General features: G+C 43.9%; 1 protein-coding gene across 1 annotated transcript in view; it reads left to right on the top strand.

Moving 5' to 3' along the window:
• The window catches only part of HMCN1 (hemicentin 1), a 229,266-nt gene that overhangs the window by 18,955 nt on the left and 182,536 nt on the right, over positions 1–27,775 (top strand). Inside the window, exons 2-4 of the mRNA XM_068416737.1 lie at positions 15,606–15,676; positions 20,860–21,018; positions 21,988–22,110. Coding sequence (XP_068272838.1) covers positions 15,606–15,676; positions 20,860–21,018; positions 21,988–22,110 — 353 coding nt within the window. The remainder of the gene's footprint in view (positions 1–15,605; positions 15,677–20,859; positions 21,019–21,987; positions 22,111–27,775) is intronic.

The raw sequence follows: 27,775 nt of genomic DNA, 5'->3' as shown, positions 1-27,775 counted from the left end.
GACTCTGGCAGGGGAGTGGTCACCACTTAAAATATCCCAGGGTGAATTGTCAGAGTGTATTTCAAAGCACCTGCATGTTCAGAGTCAGTGGTTTTTCAGGACCTGCATGGTGTCTGGAGGAAAATATGCTTTTGATTGACCTACATAAGCAGCACAAGTCAGGTTGTAGCCTTGATTTTTGGAGCTTGATGGCTTCAAGGCCACAGATCCGAATTCTCCAAAGAAGAATGCTTTGTGCTCTGTGTTGTATAAACAGGTTGAACAATTCATTGAACACAATCATGGTAAATGCTTCCATTTTTAAAGTTTAATAATTCTTTAAGAGTAACTTTAGTAATTATTTAGCAATTGATTATTTTATTTCCGTGCAAGAGTTCCATGTTTTTCCAGTAGTCAGCCGAGTCTATCCCAGTAGCGTTGGACTAGGCCAGACACAAGGTGAAATAGGGAAATACAGGGATCAATGAGCCAATCTAAGCTAACTTCTGTCTAAACATAAACTATGGCATTATTTCAAACCAATTTTAAAAGATGAGCAAACAGAAAACAAGGCTTCTGCATAATGTATTCCTGTTTAAGCGATTTAAGTTATCCTCATGTGAAATGAAAAAGTCTCTTTTGTTTAGGTTAAAAATATTAATGTTCTCATCTTTTTTTTCCCTCCTCACATCTGCTTTTTGAATTAGTTTGGAGCGTGCTTGCATTTTTACGCCGGTAAAACTCGGTGGAATTTTATAATGCACAGATAATATTTAGTGTTTCCCTCTTCCACAGCTTCCTAAAAACTACTGACCACTCAAACCTGCATCGAGAGCAGAAATACTCTCGTGATTTTCCCTTTTCTTCTTCCAAAGCCGTGAAGCAGCTTTCCTATAGCCATTAACCTCCTGGGCTGTTCAGGCACCCCACGGCGCGTCTGGATACGTAATGTCGTGTTCCCTGCGGTCAGTGCCAGGGCAGGGAGCCCTTGTGAAGGGGCGATAGAGATCCGCACAGAGCGGGGCTCTGCTCCTGCCGACCGCGCTGGGCCGCAGCCTGGAGATAAGCGTGGGTGAATCTGCATGGATTAGTAGCTGCCCGGTTAAGCTCTCGTGAATCTTGCTGTAATAAGCTGCCGAGAGTTATTGCTTGTGTAGAAGAGCTGGCAAAAAGACAACAAATGCCACTTCTGGGACTCGTAGGTGGCATCTCAGGCCTACAGCAGGCCCTGCTGCTAGATGTATCTCTGTTGTTTTTGTGAGCTGCGCTTCGTGGCCTTACAATTAGTTTCTTGTAAAGCACTTCTGGTGGTTTAATTCTGAGTTTATCCTGAGCCAAACCTGCCTCCTCGAGCTGGTAGCTGCTTGCACAGGGAGTGAGGACATTGCACCGTAGTACTGCTAGTGGTTAGCAAAGGCTCTTGCTTTGCCTCCTCAGAGGGTGGGAAGGGGTAACAGGCAAAGCTGAGAGGCTGGTTATTGTTTTCTTTCTGCAGTGGACTCCAAAACATTGATAGTCTGTTCAGCTTTAATCCATGCAATTGATGAAATTCTTGTTTGGATCTTTTCTGTGGAGACACTAGCCACGTCCTTCAGCTTAGTAGGGCAGCATCAGCTCTTCTCATGCCCAAGAGATTTTAGGTACAGTCTGAAGGATGAGAAAGCAAGCAGCTGATGACCTTTTAGGAGGATGCCTCCTGGGTGGAGTCACACCGAGATGGCTTGTGAGCTGCTATCTCCCATTCCCTGTTCAATTTGCCCTGCGTGCATGGCTGAGCTGTTGGTGATGAAACCCCAGAGCTGGAGAAGCAAGCTGAAATTGTTGCTCTCTGAATGAGTGCATGACTCTCTTCCAGCTTTGGTTCTCTTCTAGTCTTTTCTCAGTTGATTTTTTAAAATTACCTTGTTTTATTATAAGGTGTTTGCCAGCTGTCTGGGATCTCAATTTTGTACACCAAATGACTGTCAGCAGAAATGATGCTTAGACATGAATTGGGGGATTGTTTACGTACCATGGAGCTTACATCAGGCCAGTGAATTTGCAGATTCTCTTTCCAAAGTGATAAGTAAACACGGCTGGCTTGCAACCAAATCCTTGGCACACAGAATCGGAGACTTCTGTGCGACAGGATTTATTTAACAAATATTCTCAGAGATCAGTTGTGTGACTACTGTGGGGAGAAGTTCTGACTCTTCAGCCAGATTAAAAGGATGAAGTAAGTGCAGTGCTACAGAGGGGGGAGAACGTTTTGATACCTCCCGTGTGGTTGTTAAGTGGTGCCAGTTGGGAGTGTTGACTATGTGGCTGGTCCTCCTGTGTGCAGCCTCCACCAGTGCCGTGGAGGCCTTTGCGAGCTGCTGTTCCAGGGTGAGAGCTGGAAAGCACCAGAAGCCACACTGCAAGGCATTTTCACTGGTTTGGACCACCAAAAGGAAGGAGACACATAAGCCCCTTGTCACCGCCAAGGTATTCTGGCAGCCGTGGAGAAACTCCTCAGCCTGGCCGCGTGGCTCCTTTCCCCTTACCCTGAGGCTGTGGTGGCCATTTGAGCTTCTCAGGCTTGGTTCCCTATAGTTCTGCAGTAAGTTTATCCCTTACTGAATGATTTCTGCTGCTTAAAAATGTTTTTGTTGGTGCCTTTTGGAAAATTGCACAATTACAAATGATGCAGGCGAAAGTTAAAGGATGGGAGAGAGCTGCTTCCAGCTGACTCGCCGGTTACCAAAGTAAACAGTGCTCTGATGAAGGTTTTGAGAGGCTTATCTGGCCATGAAAAACTTGCTATATCTTTCTTTTAAATTGACATTTAAATCCAAACCACATTTTTTTTTAAAAATAGAGCTAAAATGTTTCAGTCTCCTCTTCTGCCCAGACTGGCTCTGTCAGATAAGCAATTTTGCAGTCATATTTTCTGCAGCTTTTTCCCATCACTTTCTTGTGCAATAGAATCCTACAACAGCCCAGGTTGGAAGGGACCTCGAAAGATCATCTGGTCCAACCTATCCAACAGAGCCTCACCAGGAGTAAAAAATGTGTTAAGTAGAAATAGAAAATGACCTATTTACAAAGTCTTCACTGGTAATATTAATAATAGATTTTTAAAAGGACCAAAAAGTTCACTTTAACCTGGCACACGGGTAACTGACCACCCTCTAGCATCTTTAATTTAACAAATTAATTACTGCTTGCTTCTTCACAGCAGTATTTGAGGCAACCTTGAACCATCGTTAGAGCCCTGGGGGTAATATTCACAACTGGATATTGTCAGAGTGAATAATCAGTGTATACAGACAGTTATCTGCCGTAAAATTCCGTGTTCTGTCAGCTGTATATGGATTAGTTTTGTGAAGCAGACATTGATTTAGAATGATGCATGATGAATTTACAGTTCTAATGGCTAAAAGGAGACGGTTTGGGTTTCTCATGGTTTTACATTGATAATCCTTCAGCAATTCATTTTATAGTGTGATACTTGGAGGGGAGCTGGGGCCCGTTCTAACTGAAATCAATAAAACCTCTGTCATGGACTTAAAAAGAAAGCAGATGCTTTTTTAGTAGTAAAAAGACAAATTTTGATACAGAATAAACTCATATGCAGAATACTAGGAGTTTTGTACGGAATGTGACACAACTACTTGCTCCTAGCAGCTGGTCTCAGATTACTTTTATTTTTGTTATGCTTGGAAATCTCTGTTCTTAAAGGATGGCAACTGGATAGGTCATAAAGTGTTTTATAGTATTGGGATGATGATGTTCTTGCACGAGTGTGTGTATATACATGCACACACATGCAAAAGATCTCCTCTCATAGAAGAAAAAAAAGATTTCTTTTAGAAAATTCTAGGAGAATAAAAACAAGCTGCTTTGTGTTCTTTTGAGATGTGGCTTGGTATGAAAACCAAGGAAAATATGTTTTAATTATGTAAGTGTACGTAGGTCTGTGGCTAGAGTCTCATTATTATCTTTTCTCTTTGGGGCTAATTGACTAATCATGTGGTTTGCTGATCATTTTCAGAGCAACATTTATTTAAATAACTTTTCAAGGATCATACCTGGCATCTGAAGGAATTTTAGGTCAGTCTTCACTTTTTTTGTGTTCCTCTTATCCTTCTGTGGAGCAGAAAACCCTAAAACTATGCTACGTATGAGCTTTGTATCTAGCAGTTGTGCTGTTCTGGTTTGTCCCAGGTCATGTGTCAAAGAAACCCATCTAAGTATGAAACCCATCGTGTCAAAAGAAACCCATCTAAGTATCATACACCATATTCCATCTATGATTCTTGAAAAAAATTGTCTTTTACTGTGTGAAGGCACTACCAGAACATAAGCCTGTTAAAAGAACAGCATAGGATTAATATGGTAATGTGTTCTGGCAAGTCCTTATTTCCATGGTCTCTTAACAGTTGCAAGCACCAGCTGATTGGTGTTGTGGTCTCCATAAAGCTTGTTTGGAGAATGGCTCCTTCAAGGAAACACTGACTCCTGGTTTATAGCAACTGGGTAGTAATTACACACCTTAAGTACTGTTCCTCACTTGGGATATTGCTATGTGCTACATAGTGTGAAGGTAGAGTGTGTCTCATCATCCCGGACTGAGCAGTGCTGGGTTGTCCTGCTCTCAGGATGCTCAGGTTGCTGTTGGTAACTTTATTTGCTTGCGTGGTCAGTTTTTGTGTAGATGTGGGTGCTGAGCACATCAGTAGTTCCATGTCCTTCCCAAAGCAACGGGGCTGCAGTTTCAGCAGGAAAGAGCCAGTTGCTTTTTCAGTTTTGATTATGTCTCATGATCAAAAAGCTGACTTGACTTCAGTAACCCTCTCCAAGGATCTTCCAAGTCTTTGAAGGATGTAATCTGTGAATATAATCTTCCAAGCAGCAGAAGCTTTTAATTAGACTTTGTAATTGGATTCATCTATTCTGGAAAAATAAAAGACGCTGTGATTTTTTTTTTTATTTCTTTTGCCAGTTGGCTTATGGACCCCTCCTATGGTGAGATACATTTGGGGACACGGTGAGAACCAGAGGTTAGTGAAGCAAAAGGAGCCTTACAGGCGAGCTCGCGGTACCGTGCAGTGCCAAGAGGCTCCCGACGGTGGAGCTCGGCCGTTCCCGGCCGGCAGCGGCGCAGCCAGCGTGTGGGCAGCGGCTCAAAACGAGCCTTTGCTAGATGCTGCAGTAAAGAAGTTCACTTTGTAAGGCAATACCAAGTATAAATTTTTAATTAAAAATTGAGCTTTAAATTATATTTGATTTGCCTTCAACATGTTATTAATCACAAAACAGCACCGTAAAATTTGTAGTTACGTTCATTCCTGCCCTATTCTTCAGTGCAAGTTCTTTGTCCAGCGCTGTTACAAGTGTTGAAGGAGCACTGCCAAAACACACAGCCCGAGAGATGAGACAGAAATAGAGCTGGACTGAACTGGAGTTCAGTCTGGAGAAAGAATTTAAAGAGCATTATGAACTGGATTTTACTCAGTTCAGATTGTTGTTAACAAGGGGAAATAAACAAAACCAGAAGTCGGCTGATGACCTTTTCAGCTGTTCAGTGCGAGCTCGGAGCACGGGCCAGCTTCAGGACCGATTGCTGCTCCCGTGCTGTACGGGGGGAAGCTGGGACTGGAGTTCTTATCAGCTGTTTGTTCTTTACTGTAGACTGAGGGAAGCAAATGAGTCAAAGCTTGTGTGCTGTATGGTTTTGTTAGAAAAGACAGGCAGCAGTGTGAGCTTCTGTGCTGTTGGCAGGGCTGACAAGCATCAAACTGAACCCCTCTGTGCACGGCAGAGATGTGTGAGAGCCCGGGCAGCGGGTCTGTGTGGACTTAGTTCACCAGGACGGCTCAAGGCTTGAGTGTAGGGGACCACCTAGTTGTGAGAGACTCATCATCTCCATGGCTCCTCCAGTCCTTTGGCCTCTCTTAGGGACTGTCAGCCGAGTTGCGAGCTGTGGCTGGGTTTTTGTGATTTGGGCAATCATCCATTGAGAGCTGGCTAGAGGCAGCCAAAGGCATTTCAGAAGTGATGGCTGCTGGCCCCTGGATGAGAACAGACCTCCAGGGCTGTTCAGAGAACGAAGGGAAGGCAGGAGGAAGGTGGCTCTCCTGCAGATGCCAGGATTCTGTATGTTCATTTGCCCCAGAAAGGAAAAAATCTTGCTTAGTGTCAGTCTTCCTACATTTAGGATGTTTAATAGCCATTGGCATTACTTGAAATTTTAACCACATGGAGTCAAATTTTCTGGTCCCTTTGCTTCTTATTTGTGCACCAGCAGTAGAGAAAATCTTCTGGCCCACCAGTGGAACCAGAGGGGATGTTCAAGTGGATTATTTCCTCAGAACAATAATCAACCTGCAGACCTATTTAATTCAAGCTTTTTTTTTCTTATTTCCAGCCTGAGGGAGCAGATTTTTCTGCTCAGTGGTTCTATGGTGAGTGTGATGCAGTACTACTCATGCCAGGGGCTTGAGAAGCTCTAAGGCTGTTCTGGGCATCACTCATTTAAGAGAGAATTTCTAGCAAACCTAGATTTATTGTAACAGCCTCCGGGTAGAAGAGGCTCCTCTGCACATCCTTTTTGTTGCTGTAGTTCTTGGAAGAGTTAACAGTGTCCTAGTTGTTACTGTGCTGGGCAAATCAGCACCTGATTTTTATTATTTGTTATTGCGTTTGGCTAATAACTTTTAGGCAGCTGCACTTGAGGCTCATAAGCTAAACAGTGCTGGTTGCAGTAAAGATAATGCTAGATTTTATCCACAGTAGGTCTCCAAGCTAGCTTTTCTCTTCCAAAAAGTATAAATATATATAATAACTTTTTTTTCTTTCACCCATTGTTGTTTTCCTTTAAAAAAAGACACAGGCTCATAGATGTTATAACAAAGGGAAATAACAATACAAACATGGCACTTTTACTAAAGCACATTTTTAGTAAAACTTCTGTTAAATCTTTGGTCTCTGAGTTTCATCCAGGCTTTGGCCACTGCCCTGAGGTGACTGGTGAAGAATCTGATGCACAAGGGTGATGACCATCACCATCCATGAGGATGGAGCTTTGGTGATCATAGAATCAAACACTGGTTTGGGTTTGAAGGGACCTTAAAGACCATCTAGTTCCAACCCCCTGCCACGGGCAGGGACACCTTCCACCAGACCAGGTTGCTCCAAGCCCCATCCAGCCTGGCCTTGAACACTGCCAGGGAGGGGGCAGCCACAGCTTCTCTGGGCAACCTGGGCCAGTGTCTCAACACCCTCACAGGAAAGAATTTCTTCCTAATATCTAAATCTCCCCTCTTTCAGTTTAAAACCGTTCCCCCTCATCCTGTCACTCCATGCCCTTGTCAAAAGTCTCTCTCCAGCTTTCCTGTAGCCCCTTCAGGTACTGGAAGGTGCTAGAAGGTCTCCCTGGGGCCTTCTCTTCTCCAGGCTGAACAGCCTCAACTCTCTCAGCCTGTCTCCAGAGCAGAGGGGCTCCAGCCCTCTGAGCATCTCCATGGCCTCCTCTGGACTCGCTCCAACAGCTCCGTGTCCTTCTGATGTTGGTGCCCCCAGAGCTGGACGCAGCACTGCAGGGGGGGGTCTCAGGAGAGCGGAGCAGAGGGGCAGAATCCCCTCCCTCGCCCTGCTGGCCACGCTGCTGGGGATGCAGCCCAGGACACCGTTGGCTTTCTGGGCTGCCAGCGCACATTGCCGGCTCATGGTGAGCTTCTCGTCACCCATCACCACCAAGTCCTTCTCTTCAGGGCTGCTCTCAATCCATTCTCCACCCAGCCTGTGTTTGTTCTTGGGGTTGCCCAAGCACAGTGCTTGTGGGATGCTCTACTAGTGCTGAGTCAGGCACCTTAGCAGGCTTTGCAGTTTGCATGGACTGTCGCTCTGTTTTTTTTGACTAGCCAACTAAAGAAAAACTCCGTGTGCAGTCTGACTCCTTCCAGTCAGTTGTCTTCTTAAGGTGAAGTTTACATATTAAAGTTAATAGTCATAAGTCATGCGGCTGAAAAACTGTTTTAAAAAAGAAAAAAGTGACTGTGTGAAGGAAACATGTGAGCTTGCTGGCTTTGTTTGGGTTTTTTTTCCTGTCTGGTTAAGAATCTGGTAAAAATTGCTCACTGCAGTTCTTGGGCTCTTTAAAAATTTAATTATACCCCGGTTAGAGTCTGAAAGCTAAAAGCACCCGAGTCACGAGGGTGTATAATTTAGGAAGAAACTTTAAATAGCTTATTCCATGTTCTGGTGCTAAGCATCTTGGCTTACCCCAGAGCTCCCCAAGTCCTTTGGGAGGCTCTTTCTGGTGAGGTGGGCAATAGCCTTGGGGGACTTGTGATTGTAGGCAGCATCTCCAGCGCTGCTGGTGCTTCGGGAAAAATGCAGCAAGGTGTTTATCCACACAGCTCCCATCATGTTTGATGCGAGTAGAGGGTGTCCTTCACTTCAGAGCATGAAGCAGAAGGCTTTAAGCTTGAGGGTTTTTTTTTCCTAGGTGGTGATTAGTAATACTTATCTAGCTTATATTTTCAGGGTCAGCTGCTTGGGTTTAGTAGTCTACTACAGAAATTTGCAAGCACTGTAGTTGCATTAATGGTTAAAACATAATTGTAAAAAAATCTTCTGATTCTGTGGGCGTATGCTTGTCAGCTGTTTGAGGGATAAAAATGTTCACTATAATTTGAAATGGCAATTAAAAGTATTTTTCTTTTGTTTAGTTGCAGCTGTGATGCCAAACTGTGGTGTTGGAAAGGACACGAGAGCACTGTGAACCATTGCTGCTGGCAGCTCAGGAGTGATCTGTAGTGGGGTGAAGTCCTGATGGGTAGGACCCAATTTGCTGTTAGGAAATTAAAGGTTTCTGCTTATGTGCCCTTAGGACAGGCAGCTGGCTGGAGGCTGGTTACTCTATCATTATTCTTATTTTCTTAATCCTTGGCAGGTAGCTGCTTCTAAAGGTCTTCAAAAGAATGGAAAAGAAGGGCCTCATAGGTCCTTCCTATGAGGAACGGCTGAGGGAGCTGGGGGTGTTTAGCCTGGAGAAGAGGAGGCTCCGAGGTGACCTTAGTGCAGTCTACAACTACCTGAAGGGAGGTTGTCGTGAAGTGGGAGTCGGCCTCTTCTCCCGGGCAACTAGCGATAGGACAAGAGGACACAGCCTCAAGCTTGGCCAGGGGAGGTTCAGGTTGGACATTAGGAAGCATTTCTTCTCAGCAAGGGTCATTAGCCATTGGAAGGGGCTGCCCAGGGAGGTGGTGGGGCTGCCCAGGGAGGTGGTGGAGTCACCATCTCTGGAGGGGTTTAAGAAAAGCCTGGACATGGCACTTAGTGCCATGGTCTAGTTGACAGGGTGGTGTCAGGGCAATGGTTGGAGTCGATGATCCCAGAGGGCTCTTCCAACCTGGCTGATTCTGTGATTCTGTGAATTATCAGCAGAGCTTTACAACGAATTGGATACAGAGAATGAAGCTTGAGAAGACAGCATTAAATCAGATAAAGCTCAGTGCTTGGCACTGTTAGTAAACAGCTCGTTGGAATAATTGTACACCCATTTCTTTTGGCAGCAATCCTGGCTTAGGCATTTTAGCTGTCCCAGTTGATCCTTCTCAATCCTTTATCATCTCTTCACTTGTGGTGGTACAAGTGCCTGAGAGTGTGTACAGGAAACAAGACTTGGAAGACAGATCTGAAACAAAAAAATATATTTTTATATATATATATATAAAAAATATGGGCAGGCAGAGCTGTGTATGTCTAGATGAAACCCATATTAGTCTTCTGATCTCAAAAACTGTCAGAATTGCCAGAGCTGGGAAGCAGCACTCAGATGGAAAGGCAAGATGGGAACTGCTTAAACTGGCACCGCTCATGAAATGAATGTATGTAACCATGCCCAGTGTGTGCTTTTTTATTGTATTTTTTATTTTTTTTATTTATTTTTTCCCCACCACCAGACACACATGTCAAGAGGTAAGGCTTGACAGAAGTTAGCAACGTATGCTAGGGTGCCTTCACTGGGTTACTGAATATTTTTTGAGCTGTATACTACATAATGAAGAAATAACTGTTCGGTTCTAGGCCAGAGGCCTACACTGTCACTCCGTTGCCAAGATGCAGCACTGGTAAAAATCTGCACAACTCTGCCATTACACCAATAAATAGTAGAGCTGGGATGACACATCACTGCATGTAACGAAGCAGGAATGTAGTAAAAAGCTGTTGTAATTACATTTGTTATTAAAATATCAGGTTTTTGTTGCTGTCATGTGGTTAGGTTTTGTTTTTTTCTTTTCTAACGTACTAGTTCTGAAGATTATTTGTTCTTCAGAGGTATCCAATGGTATGGGGTTTCGGGGGGATGGTTTGTCTTGTTTTTTGTTTGTTTGTTTTGTTTTTTTAATCCTGGATACGGTTTTGCACCAGGGAGATGTCCTTGCTCTGAGTTATAGGAGGAATTCTGTGGGTGAGAGCGCTCCACAAGACTTAGTATCTCTGCCGAAATTCTTTCGCCTACCAAGTATCAATTAAAGCTTTTTTTTTTTGCTTCCAGAACAAACAAATTCAGTGTTCTGAGTTGATGAGAGCCAGGCAAATGGCTTCCATATTCCTTTGCTAGATGTGCTGAGACATCCAGCTGCCCAAACCAGATATTTGGTGCAGATGCCTTACGTGGTCAGGATTAAGGGAGTGCCAAATTAGCAATCAGCCTCAGCGGTAATTACGTGTGATTGTGTGTCATGGGGTAATCTGTGGTTTCCCGATGTGCTTGCTGTTCAGCTTGTGTATAAACATGCAGCCCTTTGAGGTGTGGCAGAAAGTCATGGAAAAACATCAGAGCGGCCGGTTTCTCAGGTTACTGGGGACCTCTCTGCTTATTTACAAAGAAGATGTTTTTTTTACCAGTTTTGCCCCAGAAAGGAAGTATCAAGACTCTTAATCTCTGTCAAACAGATGTACTGAGTTTTATGTTGTCACATTTGTTTAATTGCTTGGGTACAGGCTCGAACACTGTCGTGGTGACGTTAAGTTTTGTGAGTTCAGTTTGGGAAGCCCAGGCTTTGTTCAGTGGTGTGCAACCTTTCCTTTAAAATGCGTTTCCAGTTCTACGTGTGTGTGCAATATGAATCACAAAATCAATCAGGTTGGAAGAGCCCTCTGGGATCATCGAGTCCAACCGTTGCCCTGACACCACCATGTCAACCAGACCATGGCACTAAGTGCCATGTCCAGTCTTTTCTTAAACACCTCCAGAGATGGTGACTCCACCACCTCCCTGGGCAGCCCCTTCCAATGGCTAATGACCCTTGCTGAGAAGAAATGCTTCCTAATGTCCAACCTGAACCTCCCCTGGCAAAGCTTGAGGCTGTGTCCTCTTGTCCTATCACTAGTTGCCTGGGAGAAGAGGCCAACTCCCACTTCACTACAACCTCCCTTCAGGTAGTTGTAGACTGCACTAAGGTCACCTCTGAGCCTTCTCTTCTCCAGGCTAAACACCCCCAGCTCCCTCAGCCGTTCCTCGTAGCTCAGACCCTCCAGACCCTTCCCCAGCTTGGTCGCCCTCCTCTGGACTCGCTCCAACACCTCAACATCTTTCTTGAAGTGCGGGGAAATGAAGTCTTGGATCCAAGAATGAAGTCTTGGATCACCACGTCAGTTTGAAAGACCTGATGTTTACGTTGTACTTCTGAGACAAGAGTGTTTAGTTACTGCGTAAGAAAGTCGCTGCCTTGCCACGTCTATATCAGGTTTCTCACCTTTCACACAAGCACCTCTAGAGGACCGGGGACAGTATTCCAACATCTGTGCCTAAAAAAGGGTTCATATTTCAGCATTGGTGTCTCAGACCTGTGCATTTGTTCTACAAAGCCCTGTCCAGATTGATGACTGCAACTTGATTTAGACTTCACACTTTTTGAGGTTCTTACCGTGTCAGTGATGTAACCTTCTATGAGAACTTTCTGTGATGCTTTGTGAGAGAACCTGCCATTCTTCCCTGAAGTCCTTTTTGGAAATAATTCCTAGCTGGCAAGTAAACTTAAAGCATTTCTGGTAATGTCTTCTCACTTTTATCTGTTCTGAATGTTTTGCAGGCCTGTGTGTACCTGCACTGATGAAACAGTCGTGCTTGGGTTGCACTTTGAGGTAGCAGAATGAGACTAAAAGACATTGAACTCGGTGAAGGCTATTTCAGCTTTTTTGGCAAGCAGGTCACATAAGCTGTTGGCATGACAATGTGTGAAAGACAGTAGATGATGAGGTTTTGGTACATGTTGGTGAGCTTTCAGATTGTGATTCTCACCATCTGAGATGGTCATGTCACCATTTAGACCTAGAACGATGGGCTTGTGAGCTACGTGTGACGAATACTGAATAACCTTCACACAACTGAGCGAAGATCAGATCGTGTGGATGGGGGAAGCAATACCAGCCCAGGGCTGGATGGTTATTGCCATTCCAGATGCCTTCTGTATCAGTAATCGATTAGCTCAGTGTTGAACTGCAGCTGTAGGTGTACATGAAGAACTGGCATCATTGCGTACAGTTGGAAGTGTTCCCGATGTCCCTCAGATAAGAGCTGACGTAGAGAGATGTGGTTGCTGTCTGACCCTGGGAATCATAAAATCACAGACTGGTTTGGGTTGGAAGAGACCTTAAAGATCATCCAGTTCCAACCCCCCTGCCATGGGCAGGGACACCTTCCACTAGACCAGGTTGCTCCAAGCCCCATCCAACCTGGCCTTGAACACTGCCAGGGAGGGGGCAGCCACAGCTTCTCTGGGCAACCTGGGCCAGGGTCTCACCACCCTCACAGCAAAGAATTTCTTCCTAATATCTCATCTCAATCTCCCCTCTCTCAGTTTAAAACCGTTCCCCCTCATCCTATCACTCCATGCCCTTGTTAAAAGCCCCTCTCCAGCTTTCCTGTAGCCCCTTCAGGCACTGGAAGGTGCTAGAAGGTCTCCGTGGAGCCTTCTCTTCTCCAGGCTGAACAGCCCCAACTCTCTCAGCCTGTCTCCATAGCAGAGGGGCTCCAGCCCTCTGAGCATCTTCGTGGCCTCCTCTGGACTCGCTCCAACAGCTCTGCGTCCTTCTTCTTTTGGGGGCCCCAGAGCTGGACGTTCGTGTTGCTGCTGTTTGTCCCTTAGAGGAGATCGTTACTGCTGAAGCCATGGATGAGCCTATTCACTCTTTGGGGCCTTGCTTGACCTCAGGGGAAGGTGATGGACTCTGGCCTTGGTTGCAGAGTTGGCTGAGGAGATCTGCCCTCTGTACGGCTCCTGTGAAGTTCCCAGTTCTGTCCTGACAGCAGATGACTCTCTGTTTGATGCTGAGCAGACCATACTCCTTCTCTAACCTCTAACCTAGGTGCCATTTCAAAGCTGTGCTCTTTGCTGAGCTCACACGAGAGGGCGACCGGAGCCTTGGCGTGGGCCTGCGGCACCCTGGCAAGGGCTGGGCCTTGGCATCCGCGCACGCCGCTGGAGCGAGTCCTTGCTGCCTGCGGAGAAACAAGGCAAAGCTCTCATCCCATCTAAACTGGGTGTGCTGCTCTAGCTTAGCTGAAGTCATGGTGCTTTCCAGATCTTTATTTTATAGGGAAGGAAAGCCTTTCCAAGGGATTTACTGCTCTGGGATTGAACAATGTCATCCCTCAGCTCATGGGGAATACTGGGGCTGGTGGTTTTACTGTATGTATAAACCCCGTTCTGTTCCATGCTGTAGAACAATGGTTGGCAGGGGATAGATTTGAAGCAAAATGATTTGGGGATAGCTTTATTGCAGGTGTGTGCTTTAAATACCCAAAGGAGGATGGTACCAGGTGGAGTGGCAGGGTGAAGTGTATGGAGGAATGGTGAGTCCTCGTGATGGCTCTTTTGATGATAGCATAGCGTTGTAGTGAATAACATTCATAGATGACTGGCTCCTAGCAAAGCCATACAAAAAAACCCCTTAAGACAGTTTAATGCTCTAGGAGAGGTTTAGGGTGATCCGTTGGGTGACTTTCAAACAAATTAAAACCTACGCTTAGCAAAAGGCACTCATAAATACAGCCCCCCAGGCACACGCGTGTGTGATTATAGGAGACTTTAGTGATGGCTGTTGCTGAAACTCCAGTGAAATAAAGCTTTGGACTGTTTAAAAAAGATAAATGTCTAGATTATATGAAAGATAAGTACGCATTAACTTTTATAGAGCTTGGCAAGTGCTCTATGGTCTGCTGAGGCAGCACTTCCATGTAAGCTGCAGCTGTATTGAATTGGCACCACTGCAGTTCCATGCTTTTCTTTCACCCTGACTGCATAATTGTACCCCCTTTTGTATGCTGGTGCTCAGCTGATCTCTTTGAGTGCTTTGGGGCACTAAACTAGCAGAAATCTATTCACTCGTTTGTTTTTTTTTTGTGTCTGTACACTTATTTATTTAGCCTGGAGAAGAGGAGGCTCAGAGGTGACCTTAGTGCAGTCTACAACTACCTGAAGGGAGGTTGTAGTGGAGTGGGAGTCGGCCTCTTTTCCCAGGCAACTAGCGATAGGACAAGAGGACACAGCCTCAAGCTTGGCCAGGGGAGGTTCAGGTTGGACATTAGGAAGCATTTCTTCTCAGCAAGGGTCATTAGACATTGGAAGGGGCTGCCCAGGGAGGTGGTGGAGTCACCATCTCTGGATGTGTTTAAGAAAAGCCTGGACATGGCACTTAGTGCCCTGGTCTAGTTGCCATGGTGGTGTCAGGGCAATGGTTGGACTCGATGATCCCAGAGGGCTCTTCCAGCCTGGTTGATTCTGTGATTTATTTTTGGCTTAGCACCCTGACCCAGCTCGCTGGGCTCCGTGAGTGCCATTACTGGCACAAGGACAGGGCAAGAACGAAGCGTAGGAGTGCCAAGGCAGACGAAGGTAAACTGTCACAGCTGTAGGCAAACTTACAATCACATTTGATACCGATGAGGAAGGCAGTTGTTGAAGGGGCAGAGGGAGGCTTTTGTGGTACAGCTGGTGTGACTGGGAAATGCTCAAACGTGCGCTGCTGTTACTCACGTGCCCCAGTCGACTTCAATTTGATGTCCTGCTGTGTCTCAATACACAAAGACGTGGCAAACACCACGACTAAAGTTCATTCTGCTTCAGTTCTTTCTGGCAACTGCTGCTAGATATGCTGAGGTTGGGCGTTGGGGCTTTTCTTTCAGGCAAGAGATGTGGCACTTGTTTTTTTTTTTTAATTTTTTTCTATGTGTATTCTGTTCAGAGAGGCCTCTCCTTCACGTTTACCTATACATCTGTTTCTGGAAAAATACATTATTTTTTGGTGCAGCCACATTTGTTTGGGGGATTTTTGTTCCCTTCTGATAACTAAGCAATGAAATGATTGGTCAAAAGTAAACGTGAAAGAAACACAGAGTGCTTTCTGTGCCTATAAATGTGTAGGACACCCAGAAGGTGGTAATACTGGACTGATATTAGTTACTGGATTTGGAATTGTGGATTTCAGTGCTGGGTAGATCATTCTTCATTATTCCTGTCTGTTAAATGCCTTTAGTTTGTTTTTTTACTACCAGATTTTTGTGAATCTGAAGCAGTTAACTCTTCACTTGAAGTTATCAAAAGACAACTTTGTGTTTTCCTCATATTTTCCAATTTTTTTTATCCTAGAAATCGGTCCGGTGACAATAACCACAGATCCCAAGAAATTTCAGTTCGAACTCAGGGAACTTTATGTTCAGGTGAGTAACTTGTTTGTTCTCTCTGTGGTTCTAGCAAAGGCCCTGTTCATCCCTCTGATCTTTCCTCTTGTGTTGATGTTTCTGCTACAGGGCTTCATCAGGATGTAGGCCATTCATCTGTCATTTTACCTGCACAAACTGTCATCTTCCTGTTCTCTGGACATCTATATTTATGATTAGGATTAATTATTTTGTCTTGGTTTATGTCATTGTATGGGAACTCAGTTCAATAACACAAGAAAGAATAGTTAGATAATGCTGGCATTTATTTTGTGTTTTAATTAGTCCTGCTACTTGTTCACAGACACTTTTATGAACTGTTTTACTGTGTTCTGGAACTTAATTCCCATGAATACCCTTCATTAGCTTTAATTTAGGTACAAAAGGACTGGAAGACCCATCAAGTATGACTTAGGTACTGCCTCCACTGCCATGCGTTACTTGGCACAGAATCCCAGAATCAACCAGGTTGGAAGAGCCCTCTGGGATCATCGAGTCCAACCATTGCCCTGACACCACCAGGGCAACTAGACCATGGCACTAAGTGCCATGTCCAGTCTTTTCTTAAACCCCTCCAGAGATGGTGACTCCACCACCTCCCTGGGCAGCCCCTTCCAATGTCTAACGACCCTTTCTGAGAAGAAATGCTTCCTAATGTCCAACCTGACCCTGCCCTGGCGAAGCTTGAGGCTGTGTCCTCTTGTCCTATCGCTGGTTGCCCGGGAGAAGAGGCCAACTCCCACTTCACTGCAACCTCCCTTCAGGTAGTTGTACCTACTGATTCAACAGCTTCAGGTTGACTGGGGTACTCTTCTCATATGCAAACCCTGTGAATTACTTGTGTAGATGTGCTCGAGAGAGAAGTGGTAGTTCTTGAACCAGCACACCAGTATATCTCCCTTGGTGGAGTTTCCCTGGATGAGAATGAACCACAAATGATATCTGGATCAGGTGATGGAAGGAAAGAGAAGTCTTGGAATGGAGTTACCCTTACTGAAGGAAAATACAATCCTATTGTCTTGTCTTTCTTAATCAAGCAAAATGCTTCTGGCCGGTGGAGAACCTTGCTGGAGGTAGTAGTGCCAGACAGCCTCTCCTGTCTTAAAGAACAGTCTTTAGAAACTGGCATACAGTGTAATCCCTGTAACAAAAGATTGTTTGGAAGCCAGTAGTGCTAATTTGGGAAGAATGAGTAGTTTAAAAGTTGGCAGAAAGATTGAAGTTCAGAGAAAACAATAGCAGATTTTCAAGGAGGCAGAAAATGCCAGCCATTATCCTTTTCTCCTTCATAGTGAAATTTAAACTTTACAAATCCTTCCAGTCTTTACTTTTTGTTTTCTAAGCAGCTCTACTGGCCAATAATTGCAACTCTTTCTAAAAGGTGTATGATTTAGATGAAGCTTTTGGGTATTCAAAAACTCTTCATTTACAAGCAAGTTGTTTAAAAGTTTTGTCTAATGAATTTAAGATTTCTTTCTTTCACAGCTTGAGGCTGTGTCCTCTTGTCCTATCACTAGTTACCTGGGAGAAGAGGCCAACTCCCACTTCACCACAACCTCCCTTCAGGTAGTTGTAGACTGCAATAAGGTCACCTCTGAGCCTCCTCTTCTCCAGGCTAAACAACCCCAGCTCCCTCAGCCGTTCCTCATGGGTCAGACCCTCCAGACCCTTGGCCAGCTTGGTCACCCTCCTCTGGACTTGCTCCAACACCTCAACATCTCTCTTGCAGTGCAGGGCCCAGAACTGGACACAGGATTCAAGGTGCGGCCTCACCCGTGCCAAGTACAGAGGGACGATCACTTCCCCAGACCGGCTGGCTGCACTATTCCTAATAGAGGCCAGGATGCCATTGGCCTTCTTGGCCACCTGGGCACACTGCTGGCTCATGTTTAGCCAGCTGTCGATCAGCACCCCCAGGTCTCTTTCCACTGGGCCGCTTTCTAACCACTCTTCCCTCAGCCTGTAGAGCTGCATGGGGTTGTTGTGGCTGAAGTGTAAGACCCGGCACTTGTTCTTGTTGAACCTCATGCCGTTGGTCTCGGCCCATCTATCCAACCTGTCCACATCCCTCTGAAGGGCCTTCCTACCCTCCAGCAGATTGACACTCCCACCCAGCTTGGCGTCATCTGCAAATTTACTGAGGGTGCACTCAATCCCTACAATGAAAATATGCTCTCCAGGAATACTGCAAAAATTGTCCTCCCTTGGCATCATGATAAGCCCAGCTCTTGTTTTCCAACAAAATTCATCTGGTCACGGAATGATCGGAGGGTCTGTACGTGACATTTGCAATAGGCGCTTGGCTGGCATTTGACATCAGGTAAAAATTAGTCTGTATACATTTCACTGAAGAAGCCAGGCCCTGTTCCTTTTATATTCAGAGTGATAGAGGAAGTATTCCCTTGACACCTCCTAAGTTGATCATATTTTTCATATCTTTAATCTCTACTTAACTGTGAATCATTCTTCTGGACAGCATGACAATAACTTGTACTTGGGCAGCAGTGGCTTCTTAGTGTCTTTTATTTTTTTTAAGCATTAACCAGATTTTTTGTGTATTCTTGTATTAAATACATTTTTCACAATGGATAAGCAATATACTTAAATCTTGTCTATAGGAAAATCTTTTGAAGTATATTCACATAGTTTGAGTGTTACCTGATCCTATGATACAGATGCTGTTACACTTGCATCAAGTTATGAAAAGGCCTTATATGAATTTCTCAGTACCAAAATGATAGCTTACTTAATGAAAATACTAATCTGTAAGAGTTGTTGGTAACACTTTTAAAATTAGATACTAAATTTATCCTTTTGTAAGTGGATACAATGCCATTTAAGTAAACAGTTATATAGATATAAATTTTAGACATAAGAAAAGTGACTAGTGCAGATGCGCTGAGCTAACAACCTAAATTTCTGTGTGAATGGAAAATAAGACTTGCTGAGCTTTACTCACCTCTCTCTTTCCAGAAAACTCCACAAGGTAATTGTAACCATACCTAATTGCAATTTGGAGATAACGGCAGGATGCATTTAAAGGATTTTTTTTTTTTTTTTAAATGAAGCTAATACATTTCTGTTTCATAGTTCTACTGATCACAGAATCACACAGAATCAACCAGGTTGGAAGAGACCTCTGGGATCATCGAGTCCAACCATTGCCCTGACACCACCATGGCAACTAGACCATGGCACTAAGTGCCATGTCCAGGCTTTTCTTAAACCCCTCCAGAGATGGTGACTCCACCACCTCCCTGGGCAGCCCCTTCCAATGGCTAATGACCCTTGCTGAGAAGAAATGCTTCCTAATGTCCAACCTGAACCTCCCCTGGCCAAGCTTGAGGCTGTGTCCTCTTGTCCTATCGCTAGTTGCCTGGGAGAAGAGGCCGACTCCCACTCCACTACAACCTCCCTTCAGGTAGTTGTAGACTGCAATAAGGTCACCTCTGAGCCTCCTCTTCTCTAGGCTAAACACCCCCAGCTCCCTCAGCCGTTCCTCGGAGGTCAGAAAACTGAGCTGCCTTTTGAGAATACCCCTCTTCTACATTATGAGAATAAAAAAAGTTCATGCCAGTTCTCAGAACAACCATTTAGCTCAGCAGTGCTTTTCCTACTACACGTAGAAAATAGATGCTGCCCTATAGAATATTACATGAGCCAATAATCTCTAATAGACCTGAAGTGGGACTGGAGATTTTCTTGTTCCAAGTAGGTGTCTGTAGGAATTAGCTCTTGTCTTGACTTTGCCTACAAATTAAAGCGTTGTGTGGAAGAGTCTTTCGCTGAAGAAGACATTCGCTTTGGAAGAGCAGGAAAGAAATAACTTGGATATATTGATCTGTCCCATGGGATTGTATAAGCATTGCCAAGATAAAGTTCTGACATGTGCGTCAAAAACATTTTTGGAGAATTCTCTGTTGGATTTCAGGCACTCTGGAGTCTACCCCTTGCTTTTGCCTTAAGAGTCCATTTAGAAAGTACTGATAAAAACAACAATGGTGACACCCGTTCTTTAACATAGATGAGTAGGTTATTGATATTCTTGCTTTGAAATGGGATTAAAGATATTGATAGATTAAAAATCGTTACTGACATGAATGTTTCGTTGAGGACAGCTGAAATTCTTAAGGACTGGGGGACTGAGGGAGGCAAAGTTTTTTCTGGTTTATGTGTCTGAATGTTTAACTTCAAAACATCATTTCTGATGGTGTCTCAAGAATTAAAAATAGATGCAATAATTGCATTATCTCTTTTCTTCTCGCTTCCTTCCCAGACCATGGAGATTTGTATACAAGTATGTGTGAAGGCGTGTTGACTTTAGAAATAAAAGAAATAACCTTTTTGTATTTAATCTTGAAAGTGCAGAGAACTGTTGCTGTTTACAGGGACAGGTTTTGCAGTTCGTATTCAGCTCTTTGGAAAGTTCTGCCTTCAGTATGCCGAGTTAATTTTTATGTAAGTTAAAATGAACTTTTATTTAAACAGTGTTTTCCTCTAATTCTTAATGTAGGAAGAGAAACTGATGCTTTCCTATAAAGTTAACTAAAGCCATACTTGGAAGCATTGTGATTGAACACGTGGTCTGCAAAATCTCCAGCTACGCAGCTGCCTACGCAGCAACGCAGGGCGCTGGGAACACATCACCTGTACCCCCTCTGCCGAGCTCCCTGCGCTGGCTGCCCCTCAGCGTGAACTCTAGGGCAAGTTCTTGCTGTTCTGGTATCTAAAGGTCCTGCTGGAGCTCAGCACTGCTTGGCTGAGATCATTTCCCCTCTGCAGCGATGACCGTGACCTCCCGTGACTGCTGCATACTACCGGAGCGATTAACTTGTCAGCCAGTGAGGGAGCGTGTGAGTATAGGAAACGGGGATGTCACAGGAGCTGGAGCTAAACAAAACATGGGGCTTCCAGAGAAGATAAGAGTGACCATGACACCAGCTGTTTTCAGGGCTAACCACAACCCTTCCTCGGACTTCATTTTCTCTAAGGAATTGTTACAGTTGTCGCTTGTGAGCGTGAGTCTGTGACAGCACTCTGCAGAAAGCGTACAATGCTTAGGACAAAAAACTGAATAAGTTATTAGCTGAGAAAGTATCTGTATGAATATCCCAAAAGAAAGTAACTTATTTATGTTATTTTTTATTAGAAAAATGCTTTGTTTTTCTTCTAATTATGAACAGGGTGGTGGAGACTGTCCAGAGATGAGCATCGGGGCAATAAAGATCGCTCTAGAAATTTCTCTTCCTGGTTCTTTCATCTATGTATTTACTGATGCACGATCCAAAGATTACAGACTTACCCATGAAGTACTTCAACTCATTCAACAGAAACAATCACAGGTACAGAGGGGATTTACATTCTGAACTGGTTTATGTATTTAATGCCCTGTTTTCGCAATATCGAAGGGTAAAATTATTCTGTGTTGTGAATTAAATGGTGCGGGTGAACCTTCTGCCAGCATGTGTTCTTGGTCAGCTTACCAGATCTGGGGATGTTTTTATGTTGTTCTGAAATAAGTATTCTGGGAAGTCCAAGTGTTGATGGATGAGTATCACTTAGAAAGTGATTCTTGTCTGTTCCTCCCCTTCATTCACAGAATCACACAGAATCACACAGAATCACACAGAATCACACAGAATCAATCAGGTTGGAAGAGCCCTCTGGGATCATCGAGTCCAACCATTGCCCTGACACCACCATGTCAACTAGACCATGGCACTAAGTGCCATGTCCAGTCTTTTCTTAAACCCCTCCAGAGCTGGTGACTCCACCACCTCCCTGGGCAGCCCCTTCCAATGCCTAATGACCCTTGCTGACAAGAAATGCTTCCTAATGTCCAACCTGATCCTCCCCTGGCGAAGCTTGAGGCTGTGTCCTCTTGTCCTATCGCTAGTTGCCTGGGAGAAGAGGCCGACTCCCACTGCGCTACAACCTCCCTTCAAGTAGTTGTAGACTGCACTAAGGTCACCTCTGAGCCTCCTCTTCTCCAGGCTAAACACCCCCAGCTCCCTCAGCCGTTCCTCGTAGGTCAGACCCTCCAGACCCTTCCCCAGTTTGGTCGCCCTCCTCTGCACTCGCTCCAACACCTCAACGTCTTTCTTGAAGTGCGGGGCCCAGAACTGGACACAGTTGCTTTTTCCATCAGTAGTGCATGCAGTATGGCTGTCCTTCATGCAAAGTAGCATGAACCCATGCCAAGTGATAACAGTTCTCTTGTTGCCATGCCTTCATGCTGTCTTTGCAATATTTTCCTGAAGTTTGCACCATGTGCCAACTGATTTTTAATTTTTTTTTTTTTTTAATTACAGGTAGTGTTTGTACTGACTGGAGACTGTGATGACAGGGATCATATTGGTTACAAGGTCTATGAAGAAATTGCCTCAACGAGTTCTGGTCAAGTTTTTCACTTGGACAAAAAACAAGTTAATGAGGTAACTTTGCTCGAATTCTGCAATCTATAGAGAAAACAAGGCAGCAGCTTACACTCTAAGTCTTTAAATGAGCTGGTCGTGGGTTAGGGAGGACTAGGAGAAATTCTGAATGTTCTACTGTTGGTATGTAGACTCTGCTCCACTTTTCCCTTCTTTTTCCATCTGCTATATCAGGATGCAATTCTGCAACTTTTATTTATGTTAGGGAAGTGTGAACTGCCACGTCTGAACAGAATCTCACCAACTTCCCTGTGCCAGAAGGCTTCCAGGAGGAGAGCCTGTCAAGTAAGGAGCAGTTCTGGGCTCTGAGTAGCCCAGTGGCTTTACTACTCTGAAGGAGAGTGCAGTATGAGCTTTAAATGAGCATTTTGGTAGCAAGCAAAGGATTGCTAATAATCCTGGACAAAGATGTTCCTCACATTGTGGACAGATAGGTGTGAGCCAGCAGGTTTCCTTTGTTCATGGAGTCACTGTGGTAACTTATTAATTGATGTTTCAATACTTCTGACAGCTCTGCTGACTTATTAATAATTGTGATTGCAGACCCACAGCTTTGAATGACTATTTTCTTTGAAAACTCCAGTGAGCCTTAGGCAGAAATGAAATTTCAACAGTGCATGAAAAGTAATTTAGAGAGAGATGAAATCACATGTTAGTTATCTGAGGAGCTGGAATTGTTTATAAGTGTTGTAAACATTTTCCTTTGGCTTCCTGGTACAGGCAATAACTAGATGAGGTTTTTTAATAAAAATTTACTTTGGGTCGTTCCTTTTTCTTTCTTTCCTAGAATTTGGACAATGACAAATGTAGGAGATACATAGCTGTTTTCTACTGTTGTTGCCTAGAAAAACTGAAGTTCTTATTGGGGATGTTGTAAAGTATTGACAATGACGTGAAGGTGATCAAAAGCAGGACTTCCCAGAAGATTTATCCTCCAAAAGTCAGAGAGGTTAAAAGTCAGAGGAAAAGAAATGAGCTGTTGGGACTGTGCAGTTCCTGACCTGCATTTTGCAATTATTTGTGTATGAAGGGTGAAACTTCTCTCTGTGAGACTCCATGAAATCCCTTTATACAGAAGGGATCATGATACTGCCAATGGGAAACTGCCAGAACTGAAGTTTTAGGATAAAGTTTTTGTTTCATTGTTTTGTTTTAGTTTTCTTCTGGTTTTAGGAGGTAGAAGTGAGCAGAAAGAGCAACTTGTGGGTGCTGGGTGACACCGTGTTCGTAAGTGGAGGTGGCATGCACTGTGTCAGCTGTCTGCCTCTGCTTTCTGAACGTCTTGGCACTTTCCCATTTCTGAGAATACCAGCTTCTGCTTGAATGGTTAGGCTGTCTTTGAATTCTGAGTAAGGTTTTAAGCAGGGAGTTTCAGTAGCCACTTTCACCTCCTTCCCGCTTCATCTTGGCATTTACTTTGTAAAATAATGGGCTCCTCCTCTGCAGGCGAAGCAGCCCATGGCCTGCACATGAGATTGATATCAACAAGTGATGATATTGTTACTGGAAAACAGTAACCAAGAAAACTCTCCAAACCAAATGATAGTTTAGAAAGCCGACGTTGGTTTATTGCAGCGCTGGGTGCATGGGGGATCTCTCCTCCTAGCATGCACACCTAGCAACAAAAAGCTTGCTCATTATATACATCACAAATATGAATATTCATATAATTCCATGAAAAGCCCACCTATTCCAAGAAACTTATGCATATGCTAATACGTTATGTAATGCATTATGTAATGTCTTTACGCATGCGTACTAAATTGGGGAAGGGGTCTTGGGTGGTCTCTGGTGGTCCCAATCCCCCTTTAATCGTGCTTGTGCGCAAGCGTGGTCGAGGCCTTCTTGTTGACAAGTACTTGTGTTCTTAAGAAGAAGATATCGTTTTGAACTTACCTCTCCTCTGACACAAGAGTTTATGAATCAAGTTAATTCAGACATCACAAAGTTGTTCTTTACAGTTTTATTTTGTCTTTTGGCCCTTTTATAATTAGCAGAGACCTTTGTTTTTCTAAGACTAAGCATAAACAGCATGAATCATTGACTACTAGAACCTTGTTATCAATCCCATAAGCAGCTCTATCTACAAAACATGTAGTTTGCTTCAGAACCTGTTGTTATTCTCTATTATTCTAGCTAAAAGGAAAATTATTGACAGGAAAGCTTGTTCTGTGTAAAGGTAACACAGAGCAGGCCTTTTAGAGCCTACTCTGAGGCCTACTCTTGCTAAACCGTTGCTAACTCTGAGGCCTACTCTTGCTAAACCGTTGCTGAACCGAACTGTCTGGTATCAATATCAGTAGATGCTGTTCTGGCAGGGTATTTTTTGAGGGGAGGGAAGAGTACGCTGCTTTATATAATTGCATCTCCTTTCAGTAGTTACAGGTTGTGAGACTTCGCCTAGGTAAAAAAAAACCCAAACCCTCTACATCGCTTTCAGAAGTCTTCCACAATAACTGCTGAATGATCTGCATTAAATACAAACCCAAAGACTCTGAAATAATTTTAGTGACCTTACATAAAGCTACATCTGGGCTAAGGGACTGTGAAAATGATTTAACCAAAACGCTGTCATCCCAAATAAAACTTTCACTGCAGATTTCAGTTCTGGATCAGAAATCCTGTTTTCAAGGAGCACATCCACCAGTGTGTGGATGCAGATGAACAGGAGATGCAGTAGTCATCTGCATCAGCTGTTTATGGTATGTCCTTCAGGCAACATTCAACAGAAATAAAACTTGCCCTCCTTTTTATCTGACTAGTCAATGATGTGTAAAGAATGAAGTTCATAAATGTGCAAACATATGCACTGTTTTGGGCCTAGAGACAGCTAATGCTGAACTGGAGATTAGGAAAGAGCTGCAGAGTCACTGACAGCAAATACCCTGCCAAACCAATGTCTTGTTTTCTTAAAACATTTTTGATTGTTCTACCCCCAAAAAACCCAAACAAAGCTATTTTTAGTGTATAAAGTTTCAAACCATTCCTGTCATCCTTGCCCTTTGTGCATTAAGTGGAGGATGAAGCAATGTTACAAGCTAGCTACAAGGAAACACAACAAAACAATACTTGATACTTAGCCAATGCTTGTGTTATCGAGAAGACTAAGAGTACTTACTGCCTTTTTTCACTTCTAACAAAGATGTTGTGGTCTCAAATACTACAGTTAACTTGGTCAAAATTATTGTCAGAGAATCACAGAATCAACCAGGTTGGAAGAGCCCTCTGGGATCATCGAGTCCAACCATTGCCCTGACACCACCATGTCAACTAGACCAGGGCACTAAGTGCCATGTCCAGTCTTTTCTTAAACCCCTCCAGAGATGGTGACTCCACCACCTCCCTGGGCAGCCCCTTCCAATGGCTAATGACCCTTGCTGAGAAGAAATGCTTCCTAATGTCCAACCTGAACCTCCCCTGGCAAAGCTTGAGGCTGTGTCCTCTTGTCCTATCACTATGCCTGGGAGAAGAGGCCGACTCCCACTCTGCTACACCCTCCCTTCAGGTAGTTGTAGACTGCACTAAGGTCACCTCTGAGCCTCCTCTTCTCCAGGCTAAACACCCCCAGCTCCCTCAGCCGTTCCTCGTAGGTCAGACCCTCCAGACCCTTCACCAGCTTGGTCGCCCTCCTCTGGACTCGCTCCAACACCTCAACATCTTTCTTGAAGTGCAGGGCCCAGAATTGAATTGTCAATTGACAAAGTTGTGTTGGGTTCAGTCCAGCAAACCATGAAATACGTAAGTATCTCCACTTATTTGCTAAACGAAGCTCTTCTAACAGGATGAGAGGAAGGTCATGTTTTGCCATGGTTTCTGTGCATTAGAGTAATAAGAATATCCTTAAGGTCCAAAGCACAAGTTTTGTTCTTATTTTCTAAAAGTCTTCTAGGTTTTTCCTTTATTTGGGGTATTGGTTGTACCATCATCTCCAGAGGTAATTCTGTACTCAAAAACCATGACAGGTTTATAATAGTAAGAGACCAAATATGTTTTCATCATATTTAGTAAAATTTGCTGAATTATCTGATTACAGGTCTGTAAGGGAGGAGAAGTATTTCGTGATGAGAGTCCTTAAAAGGGAAAGGTTTGCTATTCAAATTTTGGGTTTGAAATTCTGTTTCTGTTAACAACTTGTGTGTACTGCTGTACTTAACTACAAGTTAGGGAAGGAGTCTTCAGTTTCAAATTTTTCAAACTGGTCTCTAGTTTTGAGTTTTTTATCCTTTTGTGTCAGTTCTGAAATGAATGTCCTTCTGTAGCATTCTCCTTTTGTCTCCAGTATCTTGGAAAGGTTATTATGCTTGTTTTATCAAAGTATTTAAGTCCTGATCTTGAAAGATGTTTCTTTAGCGTGAGGTTTCCTTGGCTGCAGTGAGGTTCCATGGCTGCTTTTGTAGGCTCAGGGTTTAATTTGCAATAATAGCTCAAAACTAAAATGCTTTGAGCATACTCATCAAGCAATGGGTTAAATTCTCCTGTTAAGAACAGATTCTGTACTTTCATAACCATATCCAGTTTTATTTGTGTCCTTCCAGAAGGTACTAATTTTGAGTTGAACTGAAGTTATGTTACACCACACTTACTTATTCCCCTCCTAATGGAGTGCCGTAAGGAAATTCCTGTAAATGATTCTGATGCCCAAAGGTTTGTACTGATGCCAGAACTGGTGTTAAGATGAAGAGTGATGATCAGCAAAGTGTGAATTTGGTACAGCTTAAAAATAGTGGAGATTAATTAGTCATTGATGGTTCAGATCACGCCTCCAGGTCATTTAGATTGTTTGTGGTAAAAATGAGTCACTGCTATGTCTGCTGAATTGGACTGGTCAGTATGGCTAAAGCTGGGAGTTCACACGAACGGAGCTAGTGAGTAGTAGTTTTCCATTTCTTTTAGTATTGAAACACTTGATTTTTCTTATTCTAACCTTCCTGTAAGAAGGGAAAACTTTTCCTAGGCTGCTTAAAAATACAGCTTTCTTACTGATTTTTAAAATAAGTAGAAATGGATGTTCCATATACGGGACATTGATGGGAGGAGAACTGAGAATGACTGTGAACGAGACTGGAGACACGGTGGTGACCTTGGTGGAAAAAGGAGGGGCTGTTGAATGACTTAAAAGGTGGATGAGAATAGATGGGAAAAAACATTGGAATTTGGGTGAGAAGCCTGTGAATAGAAGTGATGATGTGAATGAGAGGGGATTGGGAAGAGAGGGGAAGACAGGGACAGGACAAGAGTGGTAACAGAACAAAGGCATGGTGCGAAAGCAGTCGTTCTTGTGGGGAAGGCGCAGAAGGCTCATGTCTGGAAGATCATGTGGCTCTGGAATCCACGCTCATGAATGCTTTGCTGTGAACAGAAGTATCTAAAACCCACTGGAAAAGCATCCTGTTTCTCCTGGCTTTTAGTCCTCATGGAGGATGGCAACCTAGGAGTTACACCTACCCGGCTCCGGTTAGTATTAAGGTCTGTATTGTGGATGCACCAAGTGTATGTTTGCATGATGTTACATGAGGAAGCAATTTTAAATTTTGTTTCACTTTGTTACAAACCTTGAGGCCCCTCCACTGCTTTACAAGAGTAATATGAAGATCACAAAGTCAAAAGCTCAAACTTAAAGCTTAGAATTAAGGTTTCCTCCATAGCCCTGTTCCTTGCCTTCTCT

Source organism: Nyctibius grandis, chromosome 21, assembly GCF_013368605.1.
Source record: "Nyctibius grandis isolate bNycGra1 chromosome 21, bNycGra1.pri, whole genome shotgun sequence".
In the NCBI taxonomy this organism is placed as follows: Eukaryota; Metazoa; Chordata; class Aves; order Nyctibiiformes; family Nyctibiidae; genus Nyctibius; species Nyctibius grandis.
This window is presented reverse-complemented; position numbering and strand designations above follow the sequence as displayed.